The sequence below is a fragment of the Aythya fuligula genome, chromosome 20, assembly GCF_009819795.1.
Source record: "Aythya fuligula isolate bAytFul2 chromosome 20, bAytFul2.pri, whole genome shotgun sequence".
NCBI lineage: Eukaryota > Metazoa > Chordata > Aves > Anseriformes > Anatidae > Aythya > Aythya fuligula.
The window spans coordinates 9,077,637-9,103,476 of record NC_045578.1 but is presented as its reverse complement, the minus strand read 5'-3'; the positions used below and the strand labels follow the sequence as shown (position 1 = coordinate 9,103,476).

The 25,840-nt window shown below is 45.7% G+C and overlaps 1 protein-coding gene across 7 annotated transcripts in view; it reads left to right on the top strand.

Moving 5' to 3' along the window:
- The window catches only part of BCAS3 (BCAS3 microtubule associated cell migration factor), a 354,038-nt gene extending 328,198 nt beyond the window's left edge, over positions 1–25,840 (top strand). For 2 of the 7 annotated variants that reach the window (XM_032200763.1, XM_032200758.1), the window contains 3 exons: positions 2,711–2,878; positions 9,891–9,956; positions 24,926–25,840. In XM_032200763.1, the coding sequence (XP_032056654.1) occupies positions 2,711–2,878; positions 9,891–9,956; positions 24,926–25,074 (383 nt within the window). In that variant the 3' untranslated portion in view covers positions 25,075–25,840. Of the gene's footprint in view, positions 1–2,710; positions 2,926–9,890; positions 9,957–24,925 lie in introns of all 7 variants that reach the window. The other 5 variants (XM_032200766.1, XM_032200765.1, XM_032200760.1 and 2 more) reach the window with 4 other exon arrangements.

Sequence of the window (25,840 nt, the reverse complement as noted above, 5' to 3'; positions counted from 1 at the left end):
GCTTTGTGGTACCAAAGGACCTGCCTGTCTTAAGCAAGGTCACATTTTCTGCCCCTATGCCCTGTGTAACCTAGGTTGTTCGTCTGTGTTCTTATGGAACCAATTTAATAAATGTATATATTGAAATAAGGAGGAATTGATGGACTCCAGGACAACAGCTGATGGTGCAGAGCCCATCTCTGCCCCACCGCTGGTTACTCAGTAATGCCTGCACAGTGTGGTCATGGCTGGTGAATCACCGCTGGGTGCCTGGACAGGAATCGTATTGCCAGATGTGTGCTTGTGACATGCAAAAGGAGTCAAAAAGGAGGAAAGATAAAAACTAGAGCTTCACCAGCCTTTCAGTTTTTTACAAGAAAGCTTTCTGTGCAGTTAATCCCTCTAACCTGCATTTACATTAACACTCGCACCTCACACGTTGCTGCTAAGAAGTTTTGGCAGCTCCTGGCCCTGATTGCAGAGGTAACGCTACACTTGTCTCCTTTGCTCTCACTCAAGTATCTCTGGAACCAGAGACAGGCACTCTATGAAGTTTCTCCTTGTACACGTATGCAGTCATCTTGGCAGAGCTTCAAAAGCCATTTGCCTTATTATTCATATGTCTGCTTATAGGAGCAGAAATGCTCTCATTTCTCACTTTCAAAATAAGAGCAGACCCTAGCAGAGAAGAGATTTCTCCCTGGCATTTCTGGCACAGCAGTGCAAATCTGTGGGAGCTCGCCGTCACCCCGCTGCCACGCTGGGCTTTGTGGGTACGGGTTTAGAAGCCCCCTGGTAGCTCTCCAGGGACACAAACAGCCATAGGGGAAATGCCTGAAGTCAGTGGGCTCCTAGAGTATAAGCAGAGTGGGGATCTCAGGGCCTCGTGAAATCCCGTGAAGGATGACTTGAAAAAGAAACCTTCAAAAAAGACCAAATTTTGCTTTTCCTCCTGCAGTTAGGATCGCTGACAACATGGAAATGTTGCAGAGACCCAAACAGAATAGAAATGACTTAGCCTCCTCACTGCATTTTCTCAAACAAGCTTCAAGAACCCTTGCCTTAAAACAAATTAGTAGACTGAAGTAACCTTATAAATCCAAAGAGCCATTAAAAAGTTGAAATATTTGGTCATTCCTCCTCTCGGTTCAAACTGGGATTCATCCAGAGTTCAAGTGCGTGTATCACACAAGAGCCATGGTCCCATTTTGTAGAGGTCCATTTTAGTGTTGATGGTTTTCTAGTGCCAGGAATCTACTCTGCAGCCAGGCAGAGAGATAAATCAAAGTTGTGCGCGCTGATGAAATTCAGGAGCCAGAAGTCACCATTGCAGCCCATATAAATCCCTGAATGCCAGCCCTTGTGCTTTTGTCCATGCCATTAGAGTTCAAAATTATCTGCCCCTCTTTGCTGATGTATGGATTAACCGGCTGCCCGAGTGTTTACTAACGGTTATCACCCAGTACTTTGGACGTTATCAGAGGAAGGGACGCCTGCCGCAGGGCTTGGTCTCTCACCCTTTCTATTACCACCTGTCAGTGGCAGAGAGTGTGCTGTGAAGCTGTACAGTCACAGAGTACAAGTGTAGATAGTTTCTGACGGCTGATCAAAGGGGAAAACCAAAGGCCTGATAACAAGGACGTGTTTCATGTACTTTTAACTTTGAGAAACATTGGCATTTGCATTTTTTCCCCTCTGCAGGCTGGCAGAAACCAGGCACAATAAATGCTGCATATTCAGTTACCTAATAGTTGAGTAAATGGTATGTGCTTGAAGCAACAAAGCATAACTGTAATCTTGTTCCAAGTGGGAATGATTTAAGTAAGCCTTTGCAGAAGACTTGCTGTATAATAAAGTAGAATAATTTTAATTTGTACTTTGAAGTGATCTTGAATTCAGAATCTAATCTTTGTATTCAGCAGAACATCGTATACTGTTGTGAATGAGGTAATAACTGTAAGCTAAGGAATTACTTTCAGTATCTTTTGTAGGTACGTGCACTCTGTCATCATAGCCAGCATCCTCAGCAAAGCACTGCTGATGAAAGAGTCTCTGTTAGCTCAAGTTGCAGGTAAAATTTCACCGTACAGGGACAGAAAATCCACATACCTAGGCTGAAAGAAGGGCTCACTTTTTTCCTTCAGTAAGCTTACTTTGAACACAAAACAGAAAGGAAGCAAGCTGTCCTTTTCTCACCAGCATATCACACTGTTGCACTTCCCTGCACGAGAGCAGGAAAGGCACACTAGCTGCAGGTTGTGGCCAGTAGCAAGGACAAAACAACGTGGCTGTTTCCATTGTCCAGGCTGAGAAGGGGAGGGAGTGCTCAACAGCAGAGCAGTGAAAGGCAAATCGACTTTAAAACTAATTTCAGGTCCTCTAACATACTTGATAACCTATACAGTTTTTTTTTTTTAACATTACAGTTCCTGATTCTTTTGTCATTTACATCAGTGTCATTATGCTGATTTCAGCGAAGCCTCTCCCAGCTCTCACTAGTGTGAGACCAGGCTTGGGGCTGTATTTCTAATTTAACATTTTTGCATAAAGCTGCTAAGTACCTGGGCCTCTCTGCTTGCTCCTACTGTGCTATTAACGCCAACATTTCAACTAATGTGCTAAAATTAGCTTTTCAGGAGCTCAAAATGCAAGGCCTTCTTTCTTTCAAATGCAATAAATGATATCATATGGTCCCAGGCTCTCCCGAACATCTCCCGTTTGTTTGTTGAAGGTGCCTTTGACCGGAGCGTGACCTTGCTGGAGGTGTGTGGGAGCTGGCCCGAGAACTTCGGTCTCCGCCACATGTCTTCCATGGAGCACACTGACGAGGGCCTCCGGGAGCGCCTGGCCGATGCGATGTGCGAATCCCCCAGCAGGGACATAGTGGGATCAGGAACAGGTACAAAGAAGAGGCGTGATCAGAGATCACGTACATCTCACCCAATGGTGATTTTTATTTTTTATTTTTATTTTTCAAGTTTTGCTTCTCCTTTCCTCTGCACACTACCTCTGTGATTAATCAACTTTTATGGGGGTCTCACTTAGTGTGAGAAAAGTCATTTATAAAAAGAAAATATCGGTAGATGACATAAACATAGTCAGGGAAGCCTAAAGCAACTCAAAGAAAAATGCTGGCTTTTGAAGCTCCCTTACCGTAGTGCTGTGATAAGGGCTCTCCTCCCCTCCCTGCCAACTCGGGAGCATCTGAGTCTATGTGCAGATTGCTGCTCTTGCCCACACTGATCCAAACAATGTCATAATCACACACATCCTAATTTTGTGTCCTGAATAGAGCCACTGTGAAACGCTGGTTCTATAATCCAAATTAATCTGTCTTCATCAGTGTCCATTATATTGATAAATTATATCATCTGTTTAAGTAAATGGAATAGCACGTCAGAGATTATGCTGCTCAGAAGGGGCCCAGTGCTAGAAGATGTTCAGAAATGTTAAAGCTCAGTTATTGTGGTTTTATTGTCTCCCATTAATTTTGGCTTGTTTTAAAAATGCCTTCTAGTAAAAGGTCTAGGCCCATCTTTGATCTGTGCACCATTTGTGTTGCGACCAGCAGCTAATAGCCGTGGTCGCGTCTAACATCAGCTGCCAGCTCACTTGTCACTCTTCTGGCAATATGCCTGGGAGGGAAAAAAGGAGGAACTTGAGCAGTAACATAGGGGTATGCCAGCCTAGTGACATTACAGAAACGTTGTGGAGAGTAGAAGCTGCTCTTTCTTTCACTGTGGTCCTCGTATTGCTGAGGGGCCCTGTGCTGCTCTGAGCTCTCCCAGCTCCGCACCTCTCCAGCTAGAAAAGACTTGAGCACTTTGCCATCAGGGCTTGCCCCTGTGCTTTGCAGAAGGGTTACTACGGAGTAGGTAAGCTACAGCAGGTCACCACGCTGTTACTACCTCCCACCAACTGGAGGAGAAGGTTGAAAATCAGCAGTTTAAGCTCCTATATGTAGGTACAAGTAGCAATAACCAAGCTGCCAAATGGTGCAGAAGCACCTTTCGTACCCCAACTTGCCATCTCTCAAACTGTCTTTTCCACTGTTTTGCTACTCCTGAAAAAAGTGGAGTCATGGGATGGCTTGAAACTCAGTATTAACAGAAGGAGGTTGGTTGAACACCAAATAAGGGTCTCGTTTACACATCTGGTGCAAATTTTCACCAGTTTGTTGCCTTGGACAAGCCTTTTAACGTGCCCATGACTGCTGCATCACTGTGATGGGGATAGAGATGCCTCACGTTGCAGGGGTGGAGTTTGATAAGCTCGTGTTTGCAAAGGGCATTGAAGATGGAAAAACAGGCTGTGAAAAATGCAGAAACATATTTATTTCATCACTTATTGACCCATACTGTGAGCAGAATGAACTTTGGGATCATGTTCACTTCCTCGGATGGGTCAGCTCTCCTCCTGTGCTTCAGAGGAAAGATAAAGGGAATAATTTCTCTGAAAGCTGAAGCCATCTAGACATGCCAAGTTGAGGTGACTGACTGCCCCAGAGACTTTGTATTATACTGTAAACCAAGAACTTTGTCACAGTCAGAGAGTTTATATTTTCTTTCCATTTTCACCAGCTGATACCAGTAAGCGCTGACTTCTTTGCCATAAGGTTAGGCTCAAAACACTTCAGGTGTAAAGACAGAAGGGGACTATTTACAGAGACACCATCACTCAGCAAAAATGTATCCAAAGAGATTTCTCCCTGCTTTTACTCTAGACCCATAAATCTTCATCACGAGTGTAAGATAGATGCCATCTCAAAGCAGCAAATCTAAGCACCATCACACAGTAGGGAGTAACATGAGCGTTGACCCAGCCCACCCCATCCCACTACCCTGCTCACACTGTCATTGTGCTCTGTGTTTTTCTGCCTGTCGTGGGATTCTCTCTATCACTTACACACTTTATTCTCAGGATTCGGACATGTGATGACTCGGTGCAACAGAGAAAACCTAGTGATAAGGCTGTGAACTCTGATGCCCTTTCCACTTCCATCCCCTAACAGCTCTTGAACTGTTCTTCTTACCAGATGCCCATAAAAAGTACTCTCCTGCTCAAATGATACCTGGAAAACTGCTCTTGCCTAGGGAGTCGACCAGTGCTTGCTACAACATGCGTGGCTGCACTCACGGCAGGCTGCCAGCCAGCCATTTGTCAAACTGCGGATCACGTTAAAGCTCTAGCATCTGTCTGCTGGTTAATAAATGGGAAAAGATAAGTTTGGAGGTACATTAACACTGCTTCAAAGAAGAGGCATCTTTGTTGGCTCGGAACAAGTAGGATAGTTTTAACTTCCCCCCCAAACCACTTACATCTTAACAAACCCAGGCTGAATTGAATTTATCTTTGAAAAACATTGTTTTCTAGGCTAGCTCTTCCTTCCTTGGATTCCCTTCCACTCCCTCATCTCAATGAAATGATAGCAAGGAGCTTAGCAGAGAAGACACCATAAATTTGCTTGTTGATAGTTGATTTCTATGTTGGTGCTGTTTCCAAAGACAGTAATTATATTTCTGCATTGGACTCAAATTATGTAATTTATAAACCTCGCTCTAATAATCCTAAAATGACTTACTTTAGCTTGAAGTCACTCATACCTTTAATCCTTGGCAGTGCTCTTTTAATTCTTTTTAGTCCTTAAGCACATTTTACAGATTTAACGAAACTTTTAAAGTCTTTTTTAAACCAAAACATACAACAATGACATTTCTAACTCGGAATGTGAAGGTATGTGCCTGTGCTCATGTCCACAACATGGACAAAGAAAAAATGGGCAGTAGATGGACAGTGAGACTTTATCAAAGTGCTCAACTGGGCCTGACATGCACTTAATGGCAAGAGATAAATAGATTCTTCTAATACCTTAACTGTTAGGACATAGCTGACACATAGATTTATATAGTAATCAGGGCTGATATGCGAAAGTAGTGCAGAGGAAGCGCATGCTCATAGCACACAGACCACTTTGGGCAGTAGATACTAACGGTATCTTTGTTCCTTACCTACCCCATTGCATTGCAAAGCTGGGTTAGCAACACCTCACTTCTTCAGTGGTTCAGGCTACCGGCAGTGGCAGAAATCACCTGAAGGTTGGTTGTGTAGGAAATGTCAAACTCAAGAACAAGAAAATCTTGAGGAATAATGCAGCCATTGCAAAGAAGGGGAATTAGATGGCCTGATGGGTCTTGTCCATCTCTGACTCCGGCTGGTTGCCAAGGGCTGTCGGACAGTGGATGGGAGAAGAACCAGGTCTGGAAAATGACCCCCCAAAAATCTACTTTCCTTCTGACCTAAATGATAACTCCAGTCATCCAGCTAGTTGACTTGATTGGGAAACCAGCTTTTCTCCTTGTTATCCAATTATCCAGACGACCCATGTCTATCTTAAGTGGAGTCTGCTGTACATAAGCTGTCAGCCTAGATACACATTTAATTCCAAAGAAGGCGTAAATTGGCAAAGATGCAAAAAGATGTTTTTACTGTTTCAGTTTCTGTCAGACTCTAACTAAAAAAAAAAAAAAAGGAAGGTCTGCTCACAGAAATTTAGTGGTCACTGACCTCTTTTCCTTGCAAAGCTTTGTTTTCAAGCAGCTACAGTATTTACATTTGCATTATAGTTTCTAAGTATGTGCTGGAGCTTCACATTGCATTTTCAAAACAAAAGCAAAGCTAGTATTGTGATTTATGAAACTGTGACAAATCTCTCTGACTCACTCAAACTGTACACACACAAATTGCCAGCCCAGGCTAGAACTCTTTCCCTCCAAAATACTGTAATCAGTAAATGCTCTGATTTATGTAGTCCTTCAACAAGTACATTTTTTAAGCTTTCAAATGCACTTTGGTCATTTCTAGGCATAATATTGAAAAGCAGCCTGTAATATAAGGCCAAGCCTCTACAGTCTAGTTGAGAGGATGTGTTCTGCAATACACCAATAGAAGACAATTTCTGTGACCCTGATTTCTGTGCTATAGGAGTTCATGTGCTGAACTCCACGAGTCAGATTCCTCTTGTGCTCTCTGCCTGTTACTTCTGGGCTGAGGAGGGCACGAGCACCATGCTGCTGATGTGGTTTCTTCCTTCAGAGGTATAGCATGGGGTGATCTGTGTACACTCCATGTATCCAAATTCATTAGGCCCCCAACCACATACACTTAAAATGTAAGCTGGCCTTAAAGAAAACCAGCGGATCTTCCAGTCAGCCCCATAAAGGAGTTACTGACTCCAGAGCAGTAAAAGGGAGCATGAAACCTTGCAGCTGTGCATGTACAGCCCTAAGGAGAAATGCTTTCTACCCTGGGGAGTTCATCCCAGCATCTCCTGCTGCTTCAGCCTGGGTGAAAGGTCTAGCTCCATGTTAAATCTAGGTACAGCCTCACACTCGCCTGTCACTTGGTTTAGCAAATCAAAAACCATTCTCTACATCTCTTCAGGTTTATTACTATAAAGCACATAGCACAGTGACAGCAGAGCAGATTTATTCTTTAGGAGACTAACACAACACACAGGTTTCCGAGGGAGAATTGTCAGTATATAAAATAAGTAAGTATCACTGTTCAGGCTACTCTGTCAAGGTAAGCAATATGCTGGCGCAACTGTCAGACCCCTGTTTTTTCTTCCAGAAGGAGCTTGGCGGGTGCAGTGCCCCAGGAGTCAGGGCTGCAGTGGAAATGCAGGATGCAGCGTGCAGGAGAAGATCCTTGTTCATGCCCATCTGCTGCAGCCTCTCTGTTACCATTTCTTTGGCTGCCTGAATATTGCCCTTATATTCATATCTGATTTACTTTGACAAATCATACCCAAATCCACATTGCTGCTACGTTTTATAAGTGGTGAAACTGTTCTGGGGATATTCAAGAGTAGGATTTCATTTTGTGGGCATGTATCCCTTTTTTTTAACCCATCATGAAATCCAGTACTTTATGATGGCTCAGTTTATACTGCAGTTTATGGAGCAAAATAATGTTTTTTCTCTATCTATTCCTGTTTCAGGAATACATATGAACTTAAACTAAGAGCCTATATTAAAACTGCAGAGCACCCCACAAATTCTGCATCTCAGAACCCTTGTTATTAGTTCTGAACAGGGAAAGATGCAATTACGGCACCACTGTGGTCAATAAAGCCCATGAGTTTTGAAGAGTTGCTGTACAATTTAAAGCAAGGTCTTTAAATCCCTTTATAAAGTTTCAGTTAAACAACAGAAAAAAATCTCATTTTCTCTAAAAACTCCTGCACACTCTGTCAGCTACCAGCAGTGGAAAGTCGGTGGCAGCAGAGGTGCAAACGCAGCAGAGCCCTGCACGGGCCCTGGGTAGGAACCTTCTGGATTCCTTCCAAATGTCATCAGCAAACTCATAATGCAATGAAGGAAGCTCGTATGTTGAAGCAAACTCTTTAACCTGATTAATGGGGTGTAAGTAAGTGGAGCTAATTAGAGGTGCTGTTAGGGGATAGCCCGTCCGAGGCGCTGGGATCCGCGTTTAGGCCCGTTTGGCTTCAGGCCTCCACACAAGGCCAAGCGCTGCATCTGGCTGTCAGATGGTTACCACGGCCTGAGCCTCACGCGGGTCTTGACACCTCTGAGCTTAGCAAGGGGAAGATTTTGAAATATTTATGTGAAATTTGTGGTTTGGGTCTAAACGTGAAGTTCACGATGAGCAGTGAAGTCACACGCTCTCCTGCGTGCCTGCCTCAGGTTGGATGGGAGGGAGAAGGAGCAGGGGCCTGCTGGTCCTGCACAAGAAAAATCCTTCCTGATTTTTGTCCAAAAGAGAAAACATCAGTGATCCCAAACTGTGTTGAGAGATGAGCAGCCACCTGGACATAAATGTACCTGAGCATTTAGCTTCTGGAATAGGATTAGCCCTGTATAGACTCAGAGCTTCGATTGGTACCTCTCCTTCCTTCCTTTCTCCTTTTCCATTCTCTTCGTTTTAATTTTTCTAAGGTTTTTTCCCCTCTCTTTCCTCAATTGGTCTTAATCCTAACTTGGTCATGGGGTCTAGGAATACAAGAACACAGATCAATTGGTCTTCCCTCTGAAGAGCATTTCTGCAAAGAGATTTCTGCATAGGTTCAATGCAAAATCAGCTCGGGCAGCAAACACACTGGCATATCAAATAACATTGATGCTAAAAGCAGCCTTTGAACTTTCAGAATATTCATGCCAGGGTCAGAGATTAAATGACCCCCTCAATTAAGTCTAAGAGCTCAATGTTCTTCCTACAAAAGGTTTATTTGGATGATACTCTTAAAAAAAAAAAAAATGAAAATTCAGGGCTCTTTGGGAGATGCCATTTTTGAAGTGCTAGGGAAGAAGAGCAGCGTTCCCATTGCACACATTTTAACGTGGTTACATGACTCATTTCTCACGTGCAAGATCCTGCTGAGGGCACTGAGCACTTCAGCCTGGGCTTCTCTTTCTCTCCAGCCCTGCCCAGGACAGAGCAGCCCCATCCCGCAGCCTGCCAGGCCCACCAAGTGCATTTTAGCTCCCAAACTGTTTGTCAGGTCTCCGGACCTGGACTGTTCTCCACTTCTCAGCCTGGGCTGGGGCAAACACCCACGCCAAGCGGGTCCTTCCCTCAGAGCCCAACAACCAGCTGGGGCTTTCAGTGGAATTTCTTCTAGGTCAGACGTTGTTTAAGGGGGAGGGGGAATGAATGCTGATACCACAAATGTCTCTGGTGTGAATTTAGGATCACTGCAGTTCATAGAAAAAGCCTGCTTATGTTTCTAAAGGGTGTACTGATACTAAGAGACAATTCTGACTTTCTACCATTTGATAACAAGTTGGTCAACTGCATTTACTTACTATCAGTTGTGGTGTGGGGAGATTCCTTTTCTCTTTCTTCTTATTAAATCAAGACACTTTTTAAGAAATATTTTATTTTTGATGCAGAAACAGCCGGTGAAGTAGCAGTAAAAAACATCACCACAAAGAGGCACATGGCTTTGAAATGTTTTGGTATGTAACATAACTGTATTGTTCTCAGGTCTTAACTTTTGCACAAAGAGTGTTTCTCCTTGTTTTAAAAGCAAACCCTCTGTCAGTTTTCAAAGGGTTACACACATAACATGGTGGTAGAGGAACAAAACACAAAAAATATCTAAGTGTTTCAAATCATTTCACAAATAACATTGTTCTATTTCTCCCCTTAAATGAACAAGAGTTTCTTTGATATTTTTTTTAAGTCAAATTTAGGATTCTGCTGTTCAGAGCAGAGAGGTCACAAGGCCCTAATGTATTTAGCATTGACTGCCCTCTCTTGTAGTGCGTCTATTAGTCAGTAATTTGATTTGTACCTATTCATTTGCAGTCCCTGCAGGAGCTCTGAGCTGGCCCCAAGTATAATTGGTGCTGTCTCTATTTTTACATCATTAGATTAGCCCCGACTCCTGGCCACTTGTTGTCTGCGCTTGTCTGTCCATTTATACAACCTAATGTAACACAAAATTCATTACTGATCACATTACTTTCAACTCTGAAGCCAGCTTTGTGATAAACATTTTGTTAACCCTTTCTTGCCAGCACACAGACCTGGGGGATAAATGCACTTTCCCTTTGCAGAAAAATCAATATCATAATAAAACAAAGTGCAGTCACATTTCTAGATTTGTCATTCCTCCTGGAGAAAGAAATGGGGAGAAACATATATGAGATGAGTAAATGATGTCTGCATCCAGGCATCTCAGGCTGCTGTATATGAAATGAGCTCAGCAGTGTCCTTTCTACTAGAATATAAAGAAGCGACACAAGATAGGGCCAGCACTCAATTTAAAACTTAATTTCTTACTCATTGTTCTGCAAGTGTTTTAGCTCTTCTGTGCAGGCTATAATCAGGTTATGACATTATTGGAACTGGACATTTTTCTTCCAGTGCTTTGTCTCCAAGTAGTTAACAGAGAAACAATTCCCCCTCTCCTTAGAGATTTGTTATTATGTTGGGTTTTGGTTTGGTTTGTGGTTTTTCTTCCTAATGATTAAGCAAATTAATTTTCCTACTGCAATACTCCAGCATTTCACAGGAAAATGTGAAGCTCCTTTCTGTCTAGCTTGGTTTTGCTCACATTTGATTGTTTTGCTGAGTACCTTGTAAAGCATTAGGCTTTTTGCATCACAGAGGCTTCTGCTATTGATTTCAACAGGAACAAGAGGAAAGCCACGGTAGGTATTCATTTAGGCCTGATTCTGCAAAGGGCTCAGCATCCTAACAGCACTGTTTGCAATATCACGCACATGAGGTGATGCTTGCTCTTCAGAGAAATGTATTTTGGTGCATGCAAAAGCTGTTGATTTTTAACAGTTTTCTAAATTGATTTTCTGTTTGTACAGCTTGGCGTGGAAGTCTGTTGGTTTGAGTTTTCTAAATATTTAGAAACATTTCTCAATGTTTATTAAATGTTCCCTTTAAAAGACAGAGTTCTGAGGCATGTCCCACACTGAGTAATCCTGCACTGAGCAGGGTGCAGGCGGCGAAACAGCCGTATAGGATTTTTCCATCTCTAATTTCTATAATTACCTTGTTATTCCTTTTGGAGTCTTCACATGGTATTTTTATGTAGCATACAACTTACGGCAAGCGTGTATTTCTTAGTAAGAGCCCTTGTCTCCCATCATTTGAAACAGGACTGGTATTTTTACAGCTGTTTTGTGAGCCCAAACTTGTTGCAGCTGCTGGCGTGATGGCAGAATAAAGATGAGGCAGTTCCTCTCTGTCCTCCCAAACCCAGCAGCCCCAGAGAACCTCTCAGATCGAGGCTGGGGTATTTCACTGATTTTTACGGGAATTATTTTAGTTGTGTGCAGCACTGGCTGGCGCTTGGTCCTAAAGCCTAGCCAGGGGAAGGTGCATGTCTCTGCTCAGCTCAGCTGCTGCCTTTGTGCCCCTCAATGTCTGCTTCAGTTTTGTCATCTGAGTGCTGGGGATGCCAAAGAGACCTGAAGTCACTGTACGTGCTACTCCTGTGACCTCACATTGCATATGAGCCACAGACGGGGTCGCGACGCGGGGCACACTGCGCACTGGGAGGTGTGCGCCAGACGGACTGCCTGACCCCAACCCGGGGTCCCGCTGTCCGGGATGGTTAGTCTGACTCTGCTCCCCTTTCTGTTGCTATATAGTGCAGATCTGCCACGCGTCTGGCATTAACTCTTCGAAGGTTTGAGCCTTTTGTTATCTTAAAACGACACGCGGCCAATCTGCCGACTCCCCTTCCTGCCAGTGTGGAGCATTAACATCGTGCTGATGCCGAGGGCATCTCCTGTTCCCTTGATTTTGAAGGGAAGATGGCCAAAGTCATTGCAAAGCTCTCATAAACTATGCATTGCCCTCATCAGGGGAGACAGGAGAGGAGGCTGGAGAATGGAAACCCATTTATGCAATAAATTGTTAAGTAGTTGAGCTGTTAAATGAACACTTCTTATTAGAGAGATACAATGAAGTATGAGTCACCAAACAGCAAAACACACATTAACACAGCAAAATTCCCATCAATAAATGGCAGGTCAAAAGCTGAAGCAATTAAAATGTTCCAGCCTGAGCCAGCTCTTCGGCCCTGCAGCTTTTAGTCCTCTCAGCAGCAGAGGCCCTGGATCTCCTCCTCGTGTTTGGCTTCAGGAGGCAGAAGTCCTTCGATGGGCCCCTGAAGTGCCACCTCCGCAACTTCGAGGGCCTGCTTCCATCCGTTTGGATGCCTTATCATTTCCTATCATCATACTGCAGTCCTGCCATCGCCTCTTGTCACCCCCATGCATTTCTCTAACAGAGTATCAGACAAACGGTAACCTGATTTTTCTGATAATCTGGCCTTGCCATCCACGTTGGAGTCTAAGGACATCAGGGCTTGGGGCCGTATCCTTGCTTAACAGCTACGTTGTTGGCTATCTGATGCTTGTCTAGTGGAGATGGGCAGACAGAATGCGTAAAGCAGGGAAAAGGCAGCAAGGAAAAGGTGAAAAAAAAAATATTGTGGGGGTATTTTTGCTGGGGAAGCACCTCTCGTACCAGTGCTGCCTCTTTCCAGGGCACATCTCGTGGGGCCAGGGTTGGTGACTGGACACCCAGGGGCAGGCAGTGCTGGGGCCAGTCCATGACAGTGCTGGGAGTGCTTAGCTCTCCTTGAGGTAGGTATTGTAATTTGTGGTATGGAAATATTATCTTTCCTTTCATTCCTAGCCTGCTGTCTCCCCACCATGGATAATATATAAAACAGTAGACTTTTATTCATTAACATTTATGGGAAAATGTTAATATTAAACTGTAAGTGAAAAGCCCTATCTTATTGAATTCTTCTGCTGTGTTATTGGGAGCCTAATTACATTTTGCATTTAAATAAAAACCAGATGACGTTCAGGACGGTCAGGCAAGCATTCTGTAAGTGAGAATTTATCTTGCGATCTGGGTAAACAATGTCTCATCATTTAACAGTTATTATAAATAATGGGTTTTTAAGCACTTTGCTGGGAGTTCATATTGGCTCCACACGGGTTGCACTGAGAGAGAGAGAATTTCAGTGACATCTTCCAGGCATCCGGTGAGGAGGAATCATATCCTGAGCTCACTTCTCAAGCTGCGGCAGTTTTCATCCTACTCTGTTTGTTATTGCTAAATATTTTATGTCTGACACACACACAAAAAATACTAATAGCAAGAAAAATTGCAGATCGGTTGGAAGCATTTTGCAAATGGAGAAAACATCAATGCTACAACCCAGCAGAAGTGGAATATGTTTAAGACTCCTGCAGAGTTTCATGCTAGTGATTTTAGAAAGAACCCTCCAAAAGCACATTGGTTTGGGAAAAAAATGGTGCTGTATAAAAAGTTAGGTGTTCTTTCACAAAGAAGATGTTGAGGTAAAGTAAAGACAAAAAGATAATAGACTGGCTGTTTTTCTGTGTTTCTGCTGGTGCCCTCTTGAATTACATCATTGGTAATTGCATCCCTGGTAATGCGTGAGCTACTTTAGAAAAAGATTGAAACTTCTAAAAAATGTAAATAGCTTTTTCCCCACTTCTGCTGTTTATATTTTGTGTTTCATTCCTGCCACTTCAGGCAAGGTGGTTATGCTTTTGTAGCTAGCTGGCTTTTAGTCTTCGCTTCGTGTTTCTCAGACATTAGCAAGAGTCTCTGAGATTTCTCCCAGGCATTTCCCGTCATGGGCAGGGAGCAGCTTTGAATGCGGTCTGTCCCGCATCCCAGCGATGAAGGAATTAGTTTTCCATGCAGACAGGAATAGGTGGTAAGTGGATGAACATCTCAAGCAACCATTTGCTGTTGTGAAAAAATCCCGGACCGGTAAGTGCCTAACACTGGCTGGTGGCAACCACAGCCCAGAGCACCACAAAGCCACCCACTCTGCAGAGCGGCTGTTTCCGGGATGTAAACTGTTTACTGCCTTTTTCCGTGAGAGACATTTTATCCCATTTTCCAAGAGCATCCCCGCAGCTAAAATACCATGCTTTTTTTACTTTTTTTTTTTTTTTTTTGGTATTTATTTGTTATTTCCTTGGTCAGTGACTTTCTTAGTATCTACCCAACACATGAACTCTGTGTTTACATCAAAAGCTGATGGTGTTGTGAAAGACAAAGGGTCAGTATCACTTCTCCGACCGTTTCCAACGATGTTTTTCTGGGAAGGCCGCGGGCAGGAAGGTGCTGGCAGAGGCAGCAGCCAGGACCAGTCCCAGGCGCTCTGCTTGGGCTCGCTGGCACAGTGCAGAGTGAGGAGCAGGGGTGGCCAGGAATGGGAACACCCTGATCCAGGTGAGCAGGATGGGAACAGTGGTGGTTTCCCAACCAGATGCAGATAGCCCCACGCTGGGGGACCAGAAGCAGTCCCATGCAATGTGCTGTGAGATGCTTGCAGCTCCCCTCCCTGAGACTCTTCTGACTTTCTCCTAAGCCAGGGCACGGCTTTCCCATGGGGGGTATCTCCTGCCTCGCTGAGCAGCTACTCCCACTGGGTGCTCCCTCCCCGAGGCCAGGCTGTCAGTGGAAATGAGGTTTGGCAGCGGTAATCACAATTAACCTGGCAGCCTTCCTCCCTTTATCTGCAGCCATGGAGGCAACAGTGGATAGATGTGCTGTACGGGGACAGGTCCCTAACCTGAAATGGTGCTTTTTTGCTTTCAGTCAGGGTTGGTTTTATCAGCACCTTCAAAAAATATGTATTTGGATTATATTTTGCCTATATTGTCACTTGTTTAGTTCACCTTTTGGAAACGTCGCTGGTCACCACGTTCACGAAACGAGTGAAAACTATGTGAAGGAACACGACATGAAGAGCAGGTAGTGGTATTAACTTTTCCGCCAGATGCCCAAGTACAAGGCAGAATCTGAACAGCTTGAGATGATTTAAATTGCCTTTCATGTGGGATGTGGCTAGAGGAATGCCTTGGTTTGCCATTAGGTCTTTGAGATTTCACACAAGAGTTATCCTCTGCTACGTGCTCATCTGTAGGCTGCAGCTCATTCACGCATTTGACAGTGCTTGTAACAGTGTGACTAAAAAGGCAAAGCGACTTAGAATCCATACTTGGAACAGTTTTTAAAATACAAATTTTTAAAAGGGAAAAAGTCCCAGTTACTTTCAACTGCCTTCTGGTTCCATGGGAACGAATGCAGATGGCTGTGCCAAACAACTCCCTCAACAAAAGGCCAAGTCAAGCTTCAGATGTCACTTTTATCAAGGCTCTTTCATATTTATGTCTAACATCAGAATTTGGAGCTATATAGATACGGCAGAGCATATTCAGAGCCTCAAGCAGTCCTGCAAGTGAGCGAGCCCCCGAGGTTTCCCGTTGTTTCTGCAGGCCTGGTTAACACCAGTCCAGGTACAGACTTGATTGCAAGAGAACTGCGGCAAGCTCTGAGTGCTTCAGAAAATTAGGTCTGTGTTTAGAAAATGGGTCTGCTCGAAGCAGCAATGTCAACATCATCTTTGAAATAACTGACTAAATAGGCCAAATAAGTTCAGTTTGGAACTGGAATTACTGGGGTGTGTTTGGAGTTTCTCAAAGACACTAAAACTAGCTTGGCGGAGATGAAAGGAGGAAACCTCTGCTCGATAGATTTCCACCTGAGCTCTTCAGATTCAAGAGCCTTGAAGCATTTAGATGAGCAGACAGGGCTGAACCCGGGTGACTTCATTTTGTGTGGCTGCGTGCACTTCAGCGAAAAATTTCTGATTTGGACCAGCTGAGCATCTGCTCCCCCCAAACTTTCAACTTTTCCTTTGAATTGAACCCAAATTCCAGTCCATTCTAGCTTCCTCCTCAGCATCAATCTGCACCAGGAAGACAGCTCAGAGCCTCTCAGTAGCTTTCCTCGCTGGCCAGAGAGGCCACTTTGTGTCAGAAGTACTAGAAGTTGTGCCAGAATTACTTTGCTTTGTAATACTATACTTTCAAAATGAACTCAGCAATACATTTTTGTCAGAAGCACACAATCCTCCACACACACATGCAAGATGCACACATAGGCCCACTCGGCTCAGAAGTTGTCCTCCTCCTGGGTCGTCTTGTCTTCCTAAACCGGGATTTTTAAGGAGGTCCAATAACCAAGGCAACATCACAAGAGAGGAAAAAATAGGTCTTAGACATGAAAGGAACTTGCTGCAGTTCTGAGGTTTCGGCATGCCTCAGATCCCCCGTTCGGCATATCAGTGAAACGCTGCCCAGACCGTGAGGTCACCACCACATTTGTTCGGTTTTTCAGGCAGCTTTTCCATACCCAGCTTTTTTGCTACAATTTTTGGGTTGGGTGCAAGAGAGGAGGAGGCTGCCGGCAGCACTCCCCATGTGTGGTGGCTCCACTGCGGCAGCCTTTGGGCCAGGACCCCCCTCCCCAAGGTCTCGGGTGGCTCCGGGTCTGTTGGAACTGATGGGAAAGAGCATGCCAAGGCCCACATTTTGGGTCTAGACCTGCTTTGGGTAGACATGTGGTGGTTTCAGGAATAGGGATAACTCCTCCAGAACTTCTGAGCAAGACCCGAAGCCTCTGGGCAGTGTAGGACACAAAGTGGAGCACATGTTGTGGAGCTGGTAGGTGTCGTGAACACGCAGATTGCATTTAATTTCTGTTCTTTATGGAGTCAGAGGCTGACAGAGGGGTCACTGTTGAGCAATCTGAGGCACTCCTGTAACCCTGAGAATGAGAGCCCAAACCCAGGAATTTTAATACAGTGTTTTCTCTGCAAATGCTTTTGGTCTGATATACACAGATGTGCTGCTTGCGTAACTGAAGAGACAAGATAATTCTGCCTGAATACATTAAAAATTTGTATACACACTGCCTTGCACAGGAAAGCATGCCTTACATTTAAGGTACATTATAGGATTTGTACTAGCAACATAGTAAAACTTTCAAGATTAAGTAGGAGAGAATGCCTTTAACAAAAACAACCGTATCTGCATATTCATTTTTAAAACTCTACTGGAAATCGTGCATAAGGATTTGTAGGTTTACATGATGTGTATAGGCTACAGAAATCTGTTTTCTGTAACCATTCGACTGTTCCAGTTCTTGAAATTTCACATACTGCCTGAAATCGGCAACTCATCCTTCTGAAGTGCCATTTATGTAGGAAAACATCCTAAACCTCTTTGCAAAAATATACAGCTCTAGGAAACTTGAGATTATTTTTTAAAAGCACTGCAGTCGTTGTGAAAGTGCCCATCATGAAGAATATTGTCTCTCTAAATGCTAGTCCTTTATCTAGTGCACTTTTAACCTTCCATAAAATGTTCAGAGTCAAGCCTGGCAAGACGCCAGAGACTTGGGTCTCATGCTGCGTGGAACCAACTTGTGTGGAGCTTTTTGGTTTCTCTTTTTTAAATGAGAAACAAGCTTTTTTATTTTTCGGGAGACAAAATTCTTTCGAAGTTCATGCATGAAAATGTTTTGTCTGTATCTCAACAATCTCTTCATGCTTGAAGTAAATCTAGTCATTTATGTAAGTTCACATGTCCTCCCAATTTTGTAAGTGTTAGACGTTTGGCATCTTAGCATTGAAATAAGGCACTAGAAATGAAATTTTCAGTCTCTGAAGGGCTCTGATGTTCAGAAGGCTCAGTCTTCAATCCCCTGGCTCTAGCCTGACTTCTGTACCTCCTCATCTCCTTGGTAGATCCTGCCACCTTTTTTCCGAGATGCCAGGTTTCATTTCCAAGTGCATCACATTAACGAATTCTATGTGGATTCAGCATCAGAGTTATTGCAAGATAGTTTGACTGTAACTAATATTTTACATAGGCCACTGAATTCTGATTTCAGAGGAGTTGTACAAGCAGTGTTTGCAAGTCTTCTCTACTTTGAAAATTTAATGTGGGTGCTTGTGTGGTGTCTCAACATTTTGAAAGATGCAGCAGGATGAAGTGCTTTTAATATGAGGATTGATTTTCAGTGTTCAAATGCCATAGTGTTACATTTCCTCTTTTGAATGGAGTTAAAAATCTGTGGGCTTAGAAAAAAAAAAAAAAAAAAAAAAAAAACAGATCTTTGGAGCAGATCTGTCACAGCCCCACGAAACATTGCAGGGAATTGGTCCCTGCAGCTGCCCCTGCTGGCTGCCCCAACACTGGGAGAGCTGGGCACAGGACTTGGGGCAGAGAGCAGGTTTAATGGACTTGTAAACATCACGATAATCTTACTCCTTTTTAAACATTACTGTAATAGATGAAGACTGAAATTTGGGAAGGAGTACTGTAAAAACACATTTGCTCAGAAATTTTTTTTCAACCATATCAAATTAAAAGGAGCTAGGAAAATTAAGAGCTTCGATGAGTATTTGGTGCTTGCGTTTCAATATGATTTAATATTAAAGATTTTTGCTTATCAGTATACCCAAGTCTGCAGGTGGGTGCAGATCCCAGTGTGGGACTGGGGCCAGAGCCAGCATCTGGGTCCTCGCCTCCGTGCGCAGCTGTAGAGGGCTGCCAAGCTGCGTTACCCTCAGAGTGCCCTTCTTCACAAAATCGTGGGTCATAAGAAAGCGAATACCCAAGAAAAACCTACAGTTGCACTATCAGCAATGCAATTTTAGAGCCTTGGAATTAGGGGAGGTGTTTCTATGTACCAGTCCAGTTACACATCTTCAACTTTTGAGCCTTTCTCTTCCTCAGGCTGTGCCACGCATGTCCCAGGAGGCAGCACTGACTCGAGTGGGGCCTGCTGGTGTTGGTAGTTAACATTCATGCAGTCCTAGAGCTAAAAGTGTCCAGCTGAGTTTGGGTTGTTGTCTAAACACAGAGAGATGGAGAGCATACGTGTGGCAGTGCATGCCGGTGGGCAGGGGAGCGGGAGCCACGCGGCTGGGGCCGGTGAGAGCTCCGCTGCGGGAGCACGTCCCGCTCCGCTCAGTAGCAATCAGTAAAATAAAAATGTTTAACTAATCCATTCACTGGGGAGCGTTGTGTAAATTACAAACAGTTTAAGAGATCCTCAAGACTTCCATTGTGTTAATATAAATTGCCTTTTAGTGTTCGCTTTATATAGGATCCTTTTGAATGGGAATCCAGATGGCAGAAGCTACATAATTATTATTCATTACAGTTAATAAGTAACACTCAGGAGCCCCAGTCAGCTCTGCAAGTCCCCGGTGATAGGCATTGTGCAAATATAAGGGTAAAAAAATAGTCCTTGCTGCAAAGTATTTTACAATCTCGGCTAAAGAGAAGGAGGCGTGAAGGGCCCATGCCTTCGTCTGGGAGCATGGAGCGGGCTGTCATTTTGGGAAGTGTGTCTGCAGGGAGTCTTCTCTGAAAGAAGGACAGAAATTATCTTCGATTGTACAACACAGCTCTGCCTTTGGCCTTGGAGCTGTTGCTCTGAAACATGTCTGGGGAGAGGCGCAGCCCCCCGTCCACCCTGCGCCCAGGCAGAGGGGCTGGGGAAGCTGCTGCCAGCCAGCCCCTGGCTTGTGGTGGAGCCCCAAAACTTCCCTGGAACAATTGTGGTGAATGACAGCAACAAAATCAAGGAGATGCGAGCTCTGCTGGCCATTACCCCGCTTCCTGCATTCCTACTTGTTAATTGTGTAATTCCTAACGAGTCGTGAGGCGTCTGCTAGACTTCGGGATGCGTGCTCGCTCTGACGCTTCCTTCCCTCCCCTGCCCAGCCTCCTCCCTTGCCAGAGACCTTGTTCCTTTAAAAATGCCATCCTTAAAAATCAGAAATACTCAGCACAGAGAAAGGAAAAGGGAACTTGACATTAGTTGAGCTTGAAAGGCTTGGTGCTGTGAAAAGTGACTGACGTGTGAAAAGAGGCTACAATTAGTTCTTTCCCCGAGCACTCTCCCATTCAGTCCAGGGTCACTCCTTCAGCGAGCTGCGGCTTTGAGGGTAATGTGTTGTGACAGTTTGAGATGATGAAGAATAATTCTTGTATTCAGAGTTGCTGCCGCTTCCCCGCTGCCCTGACACATCAGGCTGCTGTCATTGTATCATTTATCCTGGCTGTGGCTCCGCCGGGCTGTGCCGGGGCTTGTGCAGCGCTCGGTAGGTAGAGGAAAGGGTCAGCTCCGCCAGCAAATGAGTTTTGAGGATATTTTGAAACTGTACTTAACAGCCCGGTGTAGGGAAGGGCAAACACAGAGAAAGGAAAAACCATTAGAAGAAATAATGCACTGGAGAGGAGATTTTTGAGTAGACATAAAGGAGATACCATGGCTTCAAGTGGACCACTACAGCGAGAGCACAAATAAGAAAGGCAGCATAATTTATGAGTGTTCCGGGCAAAAGAGGGCTATATAGATTTTCTTCAGGCATTGAATTAATGTGCCATATAAAATGGTTTCACATTTAAGCTTGGCAGGACTTTATACCTTTCTAGATTTGATGAAGTCCTTTGACAGTTCCTGGAGCTTTCTGGAAGTGGACAGACAGCAGCCCCCACGGGGCAGGATGCTTGGCCTGCCCCGCTGCGTCCCTCAGTGCCCCGAGCCACTGCTCCTCCTCACCGCTGGGCCCTGGGCAGGCAGAGAGTGGCTTAGGTGCTACAAGTGTGGCATTTAGGAATATTAACAGAAATAAACGTTTGTTGTTTGTGTGGTTTTTTAACATTCCTTTCCAGTTTTTCCCACAGAACAGGCACTGAAGGCAGGCCGCGGTGTCCAGGCAGGCAGAGCGCAGGTAGGCCCGGCCTGGCAGCAGGTGCACTGCAGCACCTTTAGGTGCCACTGCCCCGAGCAGCAGCGGTATCGTGACGGGGCCGAGAGGCTAACATGCACGGCAGGGAGGGCTGTAGGTGCTGCTGCCTTCAGAGAGCCTGTGCCCTGCAAGTCCTGGTGCTTATGGCACCCTGGGTGATGCCAGCGGTGCCCCAGACTCCTAGCGCCAGAAGCGCGGCAGGGCCACTGCCGGCTCCCCTCAAGTGACTTGCTCCTCATGGCTTCAGCAGATGTTGCTGCTCCTTCATCTTTTTTCCTGTTTTCTTTTTTTTTTTTGGTCAGTCAGAACTCTGTGAGTCGTTTCCTCTAGGGACGGGGGCAGGTTTTAGTATTTACGTTTCCAGTATTAGCATTTATTTGTATTTGTGTTTGTTTTTCACGGGCTTTTGAATGCCTCGGGGAGCCATTTATGGGGCCAAAATAATGCAAGTGCTGGTCTTCTCACAGTATTTCATTTCCTTGATGGTGGAAATGCTAGGAGAAGAGCAGGTCTCATGTTATTTTGACCCCATAAATAGCTCCCAGAGGCCCCTTTCTTCCTTCTCCCACCCACTCCCCCCCAAATCAAATATTTAGGTTTCTGCAAAGCCTGACTTCTCAACTCTGGTTATCTTGCTTCAGCAGAAGCAAATTGCAGTTATTACAAAATAGCCAGGGAGTCTATAAGGCAGAATGGGTTTTATATGATGCACAATTTGTTGGCTACTGTACAAGTTCATTAAAGTGCATCAGAAGCGGTTGTTTTACTGGTACATTTAAGGAAGTTAATGCATCTCGACAGTGTGTGCATGGGGGAACGCAGACACAATAACCCTCAGACATGCTGGGGCCAAGTCTGTCCCCAGCAGAGCTCCGCCAAAGTGAGCGGCATCTCCCGCCGGGAGCTTTGCCCCGCTGTGCCCGAGCGGTGCGGAGCCCAGAGCCACGCAGCCACCGCTGCTCAGTGCCCACGTCCTGCAGCAGCTGGGTCCCAGTTCTCATTTTCCTTGCTTCTCAGCCAGCCTTTTCACAACATGTAGGACCGACGGCTTATGTGGCATGTCTTGGTTAGCTCTGGGAGCTATTTTGTCTCCTTCCAGCCATGCGTGTCCGGTCCGCAGGGTTCAGCTGCTCCTTCAGGGCTGCTCACAGGTGAGGAGGACCAGCAGGACCAGCATCAACATCCCAGTGCACCTCACTCTGCCCTGCCCTGCTCTGCCAGCAGGTCTGAGGGCAGCAGGATCATGCTTTGCACTGGGCTTTTTTTTTTTTTTAAGGGTATTTTTATTAATGAAACAGCTGGAAAAAATGGGCTAATTTGGGGGAATGCAGGAAGGTGCACAGGGGGTCATGTTTGCAGGGCAGGACGTCCCTGGTGACCATGTCATGTCTAATTGCACGTCTCACGTGGCCCAGGTGCTGCGGCGTGACCCGGCCGTGTGCAAGAGCCCAATTTCCCCCACGCAGCAGTGTCAGGAGTTTTACAGCGGCTCCTTAGGTATCGAAATACACGGCTCTTCTGCCTGGCCGCCTAATCGGTTCCAGAGTGAGCCCGGACGCAGCACAGAGTGGTTTGGGAACCCTCAGACTCGTTTGTTCAGGGCAGTGTGCTGGCTGTCGTGGTGTCGGGATGGCAGTTTGGGCACGGGAACTCCCCCATTTTTTACCTGACCCTCTCCAAACAAAGCAGGCTCTGGAAAACTTCTCCTCCAGCTCCTTCTGAGCCTCTGCATCTGCTTTAACCTCTCTTTTGCCTCTTCCCATTCCTAATTAAAAGGTTTTAATGCCAGATAGTGGCAAGCAGAGCCCACGGCCTCCACAACAAGGCCCTGCACCCATCGCTGTGCCTCCCACACTTTTTGTCTGTGCTTTTTCCCTGCCTGGCATCAGCCTCTGCAGTGCCACCCCCTGGCAGTCCCCCGCAGAGGTGACGAGTGCTGCTGGCTACAGAAATGTCGCAGCCCCTCAAAATCAGCACTGCCAGGCTGAATCCCCCCAAACACATCCCATGGCCGGGCGGGAAGGCTTTGGGACGGGACGGAGCGCAGGAACGTGCCCTCGCACTTTTCCCCCTTTCCACCTTTTGTTACGGTTACTGGAAACACAACATGTGCCTGAAAATCGATTATAGCTTAAAAAGGGCCGGGGTGGAGGAGCAGAGGAACCTCAGGAGGAGCTCGGCAGCCCTGATGGTGTCTGATCGGGGCCGGAGCGTGCTCCGGCGCGCTGCTGATGGCTGCCCGGCGAGCGCAGGCTCTGACGTGAGACGTTTAACCAAAGCCAGCTGTGTGCAGGGGAGATAAAAGCACCAAATCAGACAGGATAAGCGCAGTATTAGTGTGGGATACGCCACTCATTTCTGATTTAAATTACTGTTTTTACTTCCTGAACTCATGGGAGAGTGAGGATGTGAGGAAAATGAAGAGGTTTATGCACGTACATTCCTTAACCGAATACTGGCAAGAAATGATGATTAATCCAGCTGAGGTCATTATCAGTGCTGCTTATAGGGTGACCGATTTCCTGCAGATTTGTTTTTATGGATCCTGGGCAGATTATCTCCTCGGCAAGTTACCTCTGCGATGGGGGATTGCATCTCCCAGCCCTCGTTCATCGAGGTGTGAGCTCGTGTGGCCAGTACCCTCCTGTGCCCGGGTGGCACACGGGAGTTGTGTGCACTGCGAGGACACTGGAAAGGGATGCGTATTGGTTTGGTGAAGAACTGGCTTTCTGCTTTTGCCATGCATGGATACATCCTTGTCTTGGGGTCCCATTGCAGCAAATGTCTGTGGAGGAATTTGTCCAAACTGCTCGCCCCGTGTCCCTTCCCTGAGTGCAGGCTGCGCAGGGCTGGGAAGTTGCACTTAGGGCCGCACATCACAAGTCGAGGGAATATTTCTTGTAGGCTGTCACCGCATGTCCAGGAGAGGATTCCTGTCGTGTCCCCGCGGCTCTGCCTAATCTCACCGCTGCATGCCGCCGCTGAGTGCTGGGCAGGGTGACGCTGCCCAGCGGCGCTGCTGCACGCTGCCACTGACTCAACTATTGGGTTCAAGTGGCTCACAGAGAGGCCACGGGTCCAGACGATGCTCTACACACACAAAAATCCTCGTGCCTCGAGATTAGGGAGCAAGAAAGGCTTTGGGAGGTCAGCGAGGGGAGGAGATGGTTCAAAAGGGAGAGCCACAATGAGGCGTTCTCCTTTACTCTGGGCCACAGCCCAGGCACATAGTAAAGGGGATATTTTGGCTCAAAAAAAGCAGAGATATTTATGTCTGCTTATGCAGCATAAGGGGTTGTAGAAAGTCCCTGCTGCGATCTGCAGTGGTTACTCACTGCTGGTACACACCGCCAGTAACTGGTGCTGCTGCTGACCCTTCCTCCATCCCAGCAGCACTGCTGTGGAGGAAGGATGTTCCCTCATCTGCCTCCGTACCCTTTGCACCCTGCTCAGTTCAGCCGTGAGCATCCCCAGTCCTGAACCCTGGCAAGTCCCCAGTCATTGGCCTCACCCCCAGCGAAGGGCTTGCCATGCCGGGCAGCACTGAACGCCTCCAGCCCTCTGCTGCTGGGCTGAAATACAAACCCAGCAGAGATGTGGGACCAGGAGCTGGGATGCCTCTGGAGCAATTCGTCAAATCGCCCCAGAAAAGATGGATGACAAGCAAATGCAGCGCTAGAGCAGGGATACAATAAACAGATTTGTCAATAAAGCGGCCATCTAATGGCACTCTGGGTTCTTTTATCTGAAACACTAACCAGGGCCTCTTCTCTCTTCCCATTTCAGAGCTTCAGCGAGAGGGAAGCATAGAGACGCTCAGTAACAGCTCCGGTTCCACCAGCGGAAGTATTCCACGCAATTTTGATGGTTACAGATCACCCCTCCCGACTAACGAAAACCAGCCTCTCAGCCTTTTCCCCACAGGATTCCCGTAAATTAGTCAAACATACAAGGGGAGATCAAGACGGGGTAACAAGCTGTCTCTCTGCCTAAACAATCTTGATGTGTCTGTCACCCGCCAGTTAGCTGCCGTGCTGGATGGTTCTCGTTACCCTGATAAATATTGACGACTCTTCCGCGTAAACCTTCCTGGAACGTACTCACAAAATCTTGACTTTGTTTTCCTGTGCAATATGAAGAGACTCTGTCTTCAATCCCGATAGCTCTGCGGCTTCTTTTTTTTCGCTGTGTTCAGGAAGAGATTGGTTGAGAAGAAATCTTTCTAAGCCACTTTCGGTCAAGCATATGGTTTCACAACCATTCTCTGCTTTTTTGTGCTCAGAGACAAAGGGAATCTCGGTAACGTGTGGTGCAAGCGCCAGCCAGGAGCTCCAGCCGCCTGCAAAAGTGCCGAGCATTAACGAATGAACTGGAGAGAGTGGAGATTCAAGGACTTTCTGTGGACAGGGTTGATCATGTTATTCCTTCCTTGTTGCGTCTCCTTGCTGCCCTCCTTCCCCTCTAGATTCATCAATGCCAGGAGTATTACAAATGGAAATGTTACTTTTTGTTCTTCGGAAGAATTCTCTCTATTGCTCCAGTTTTACTCTAGTCATGTATTTTAGAAACGTACTTAATTGACTAACTGCAGTCACCGATTTCTCATACTTGGTTATAAAAGTTGTTCGCTGGAACTCAGATATCTGTCCAGAAATGCATGTGTCATTGAATAAATCTAAGTTAAACAAGAAACTACTTAAA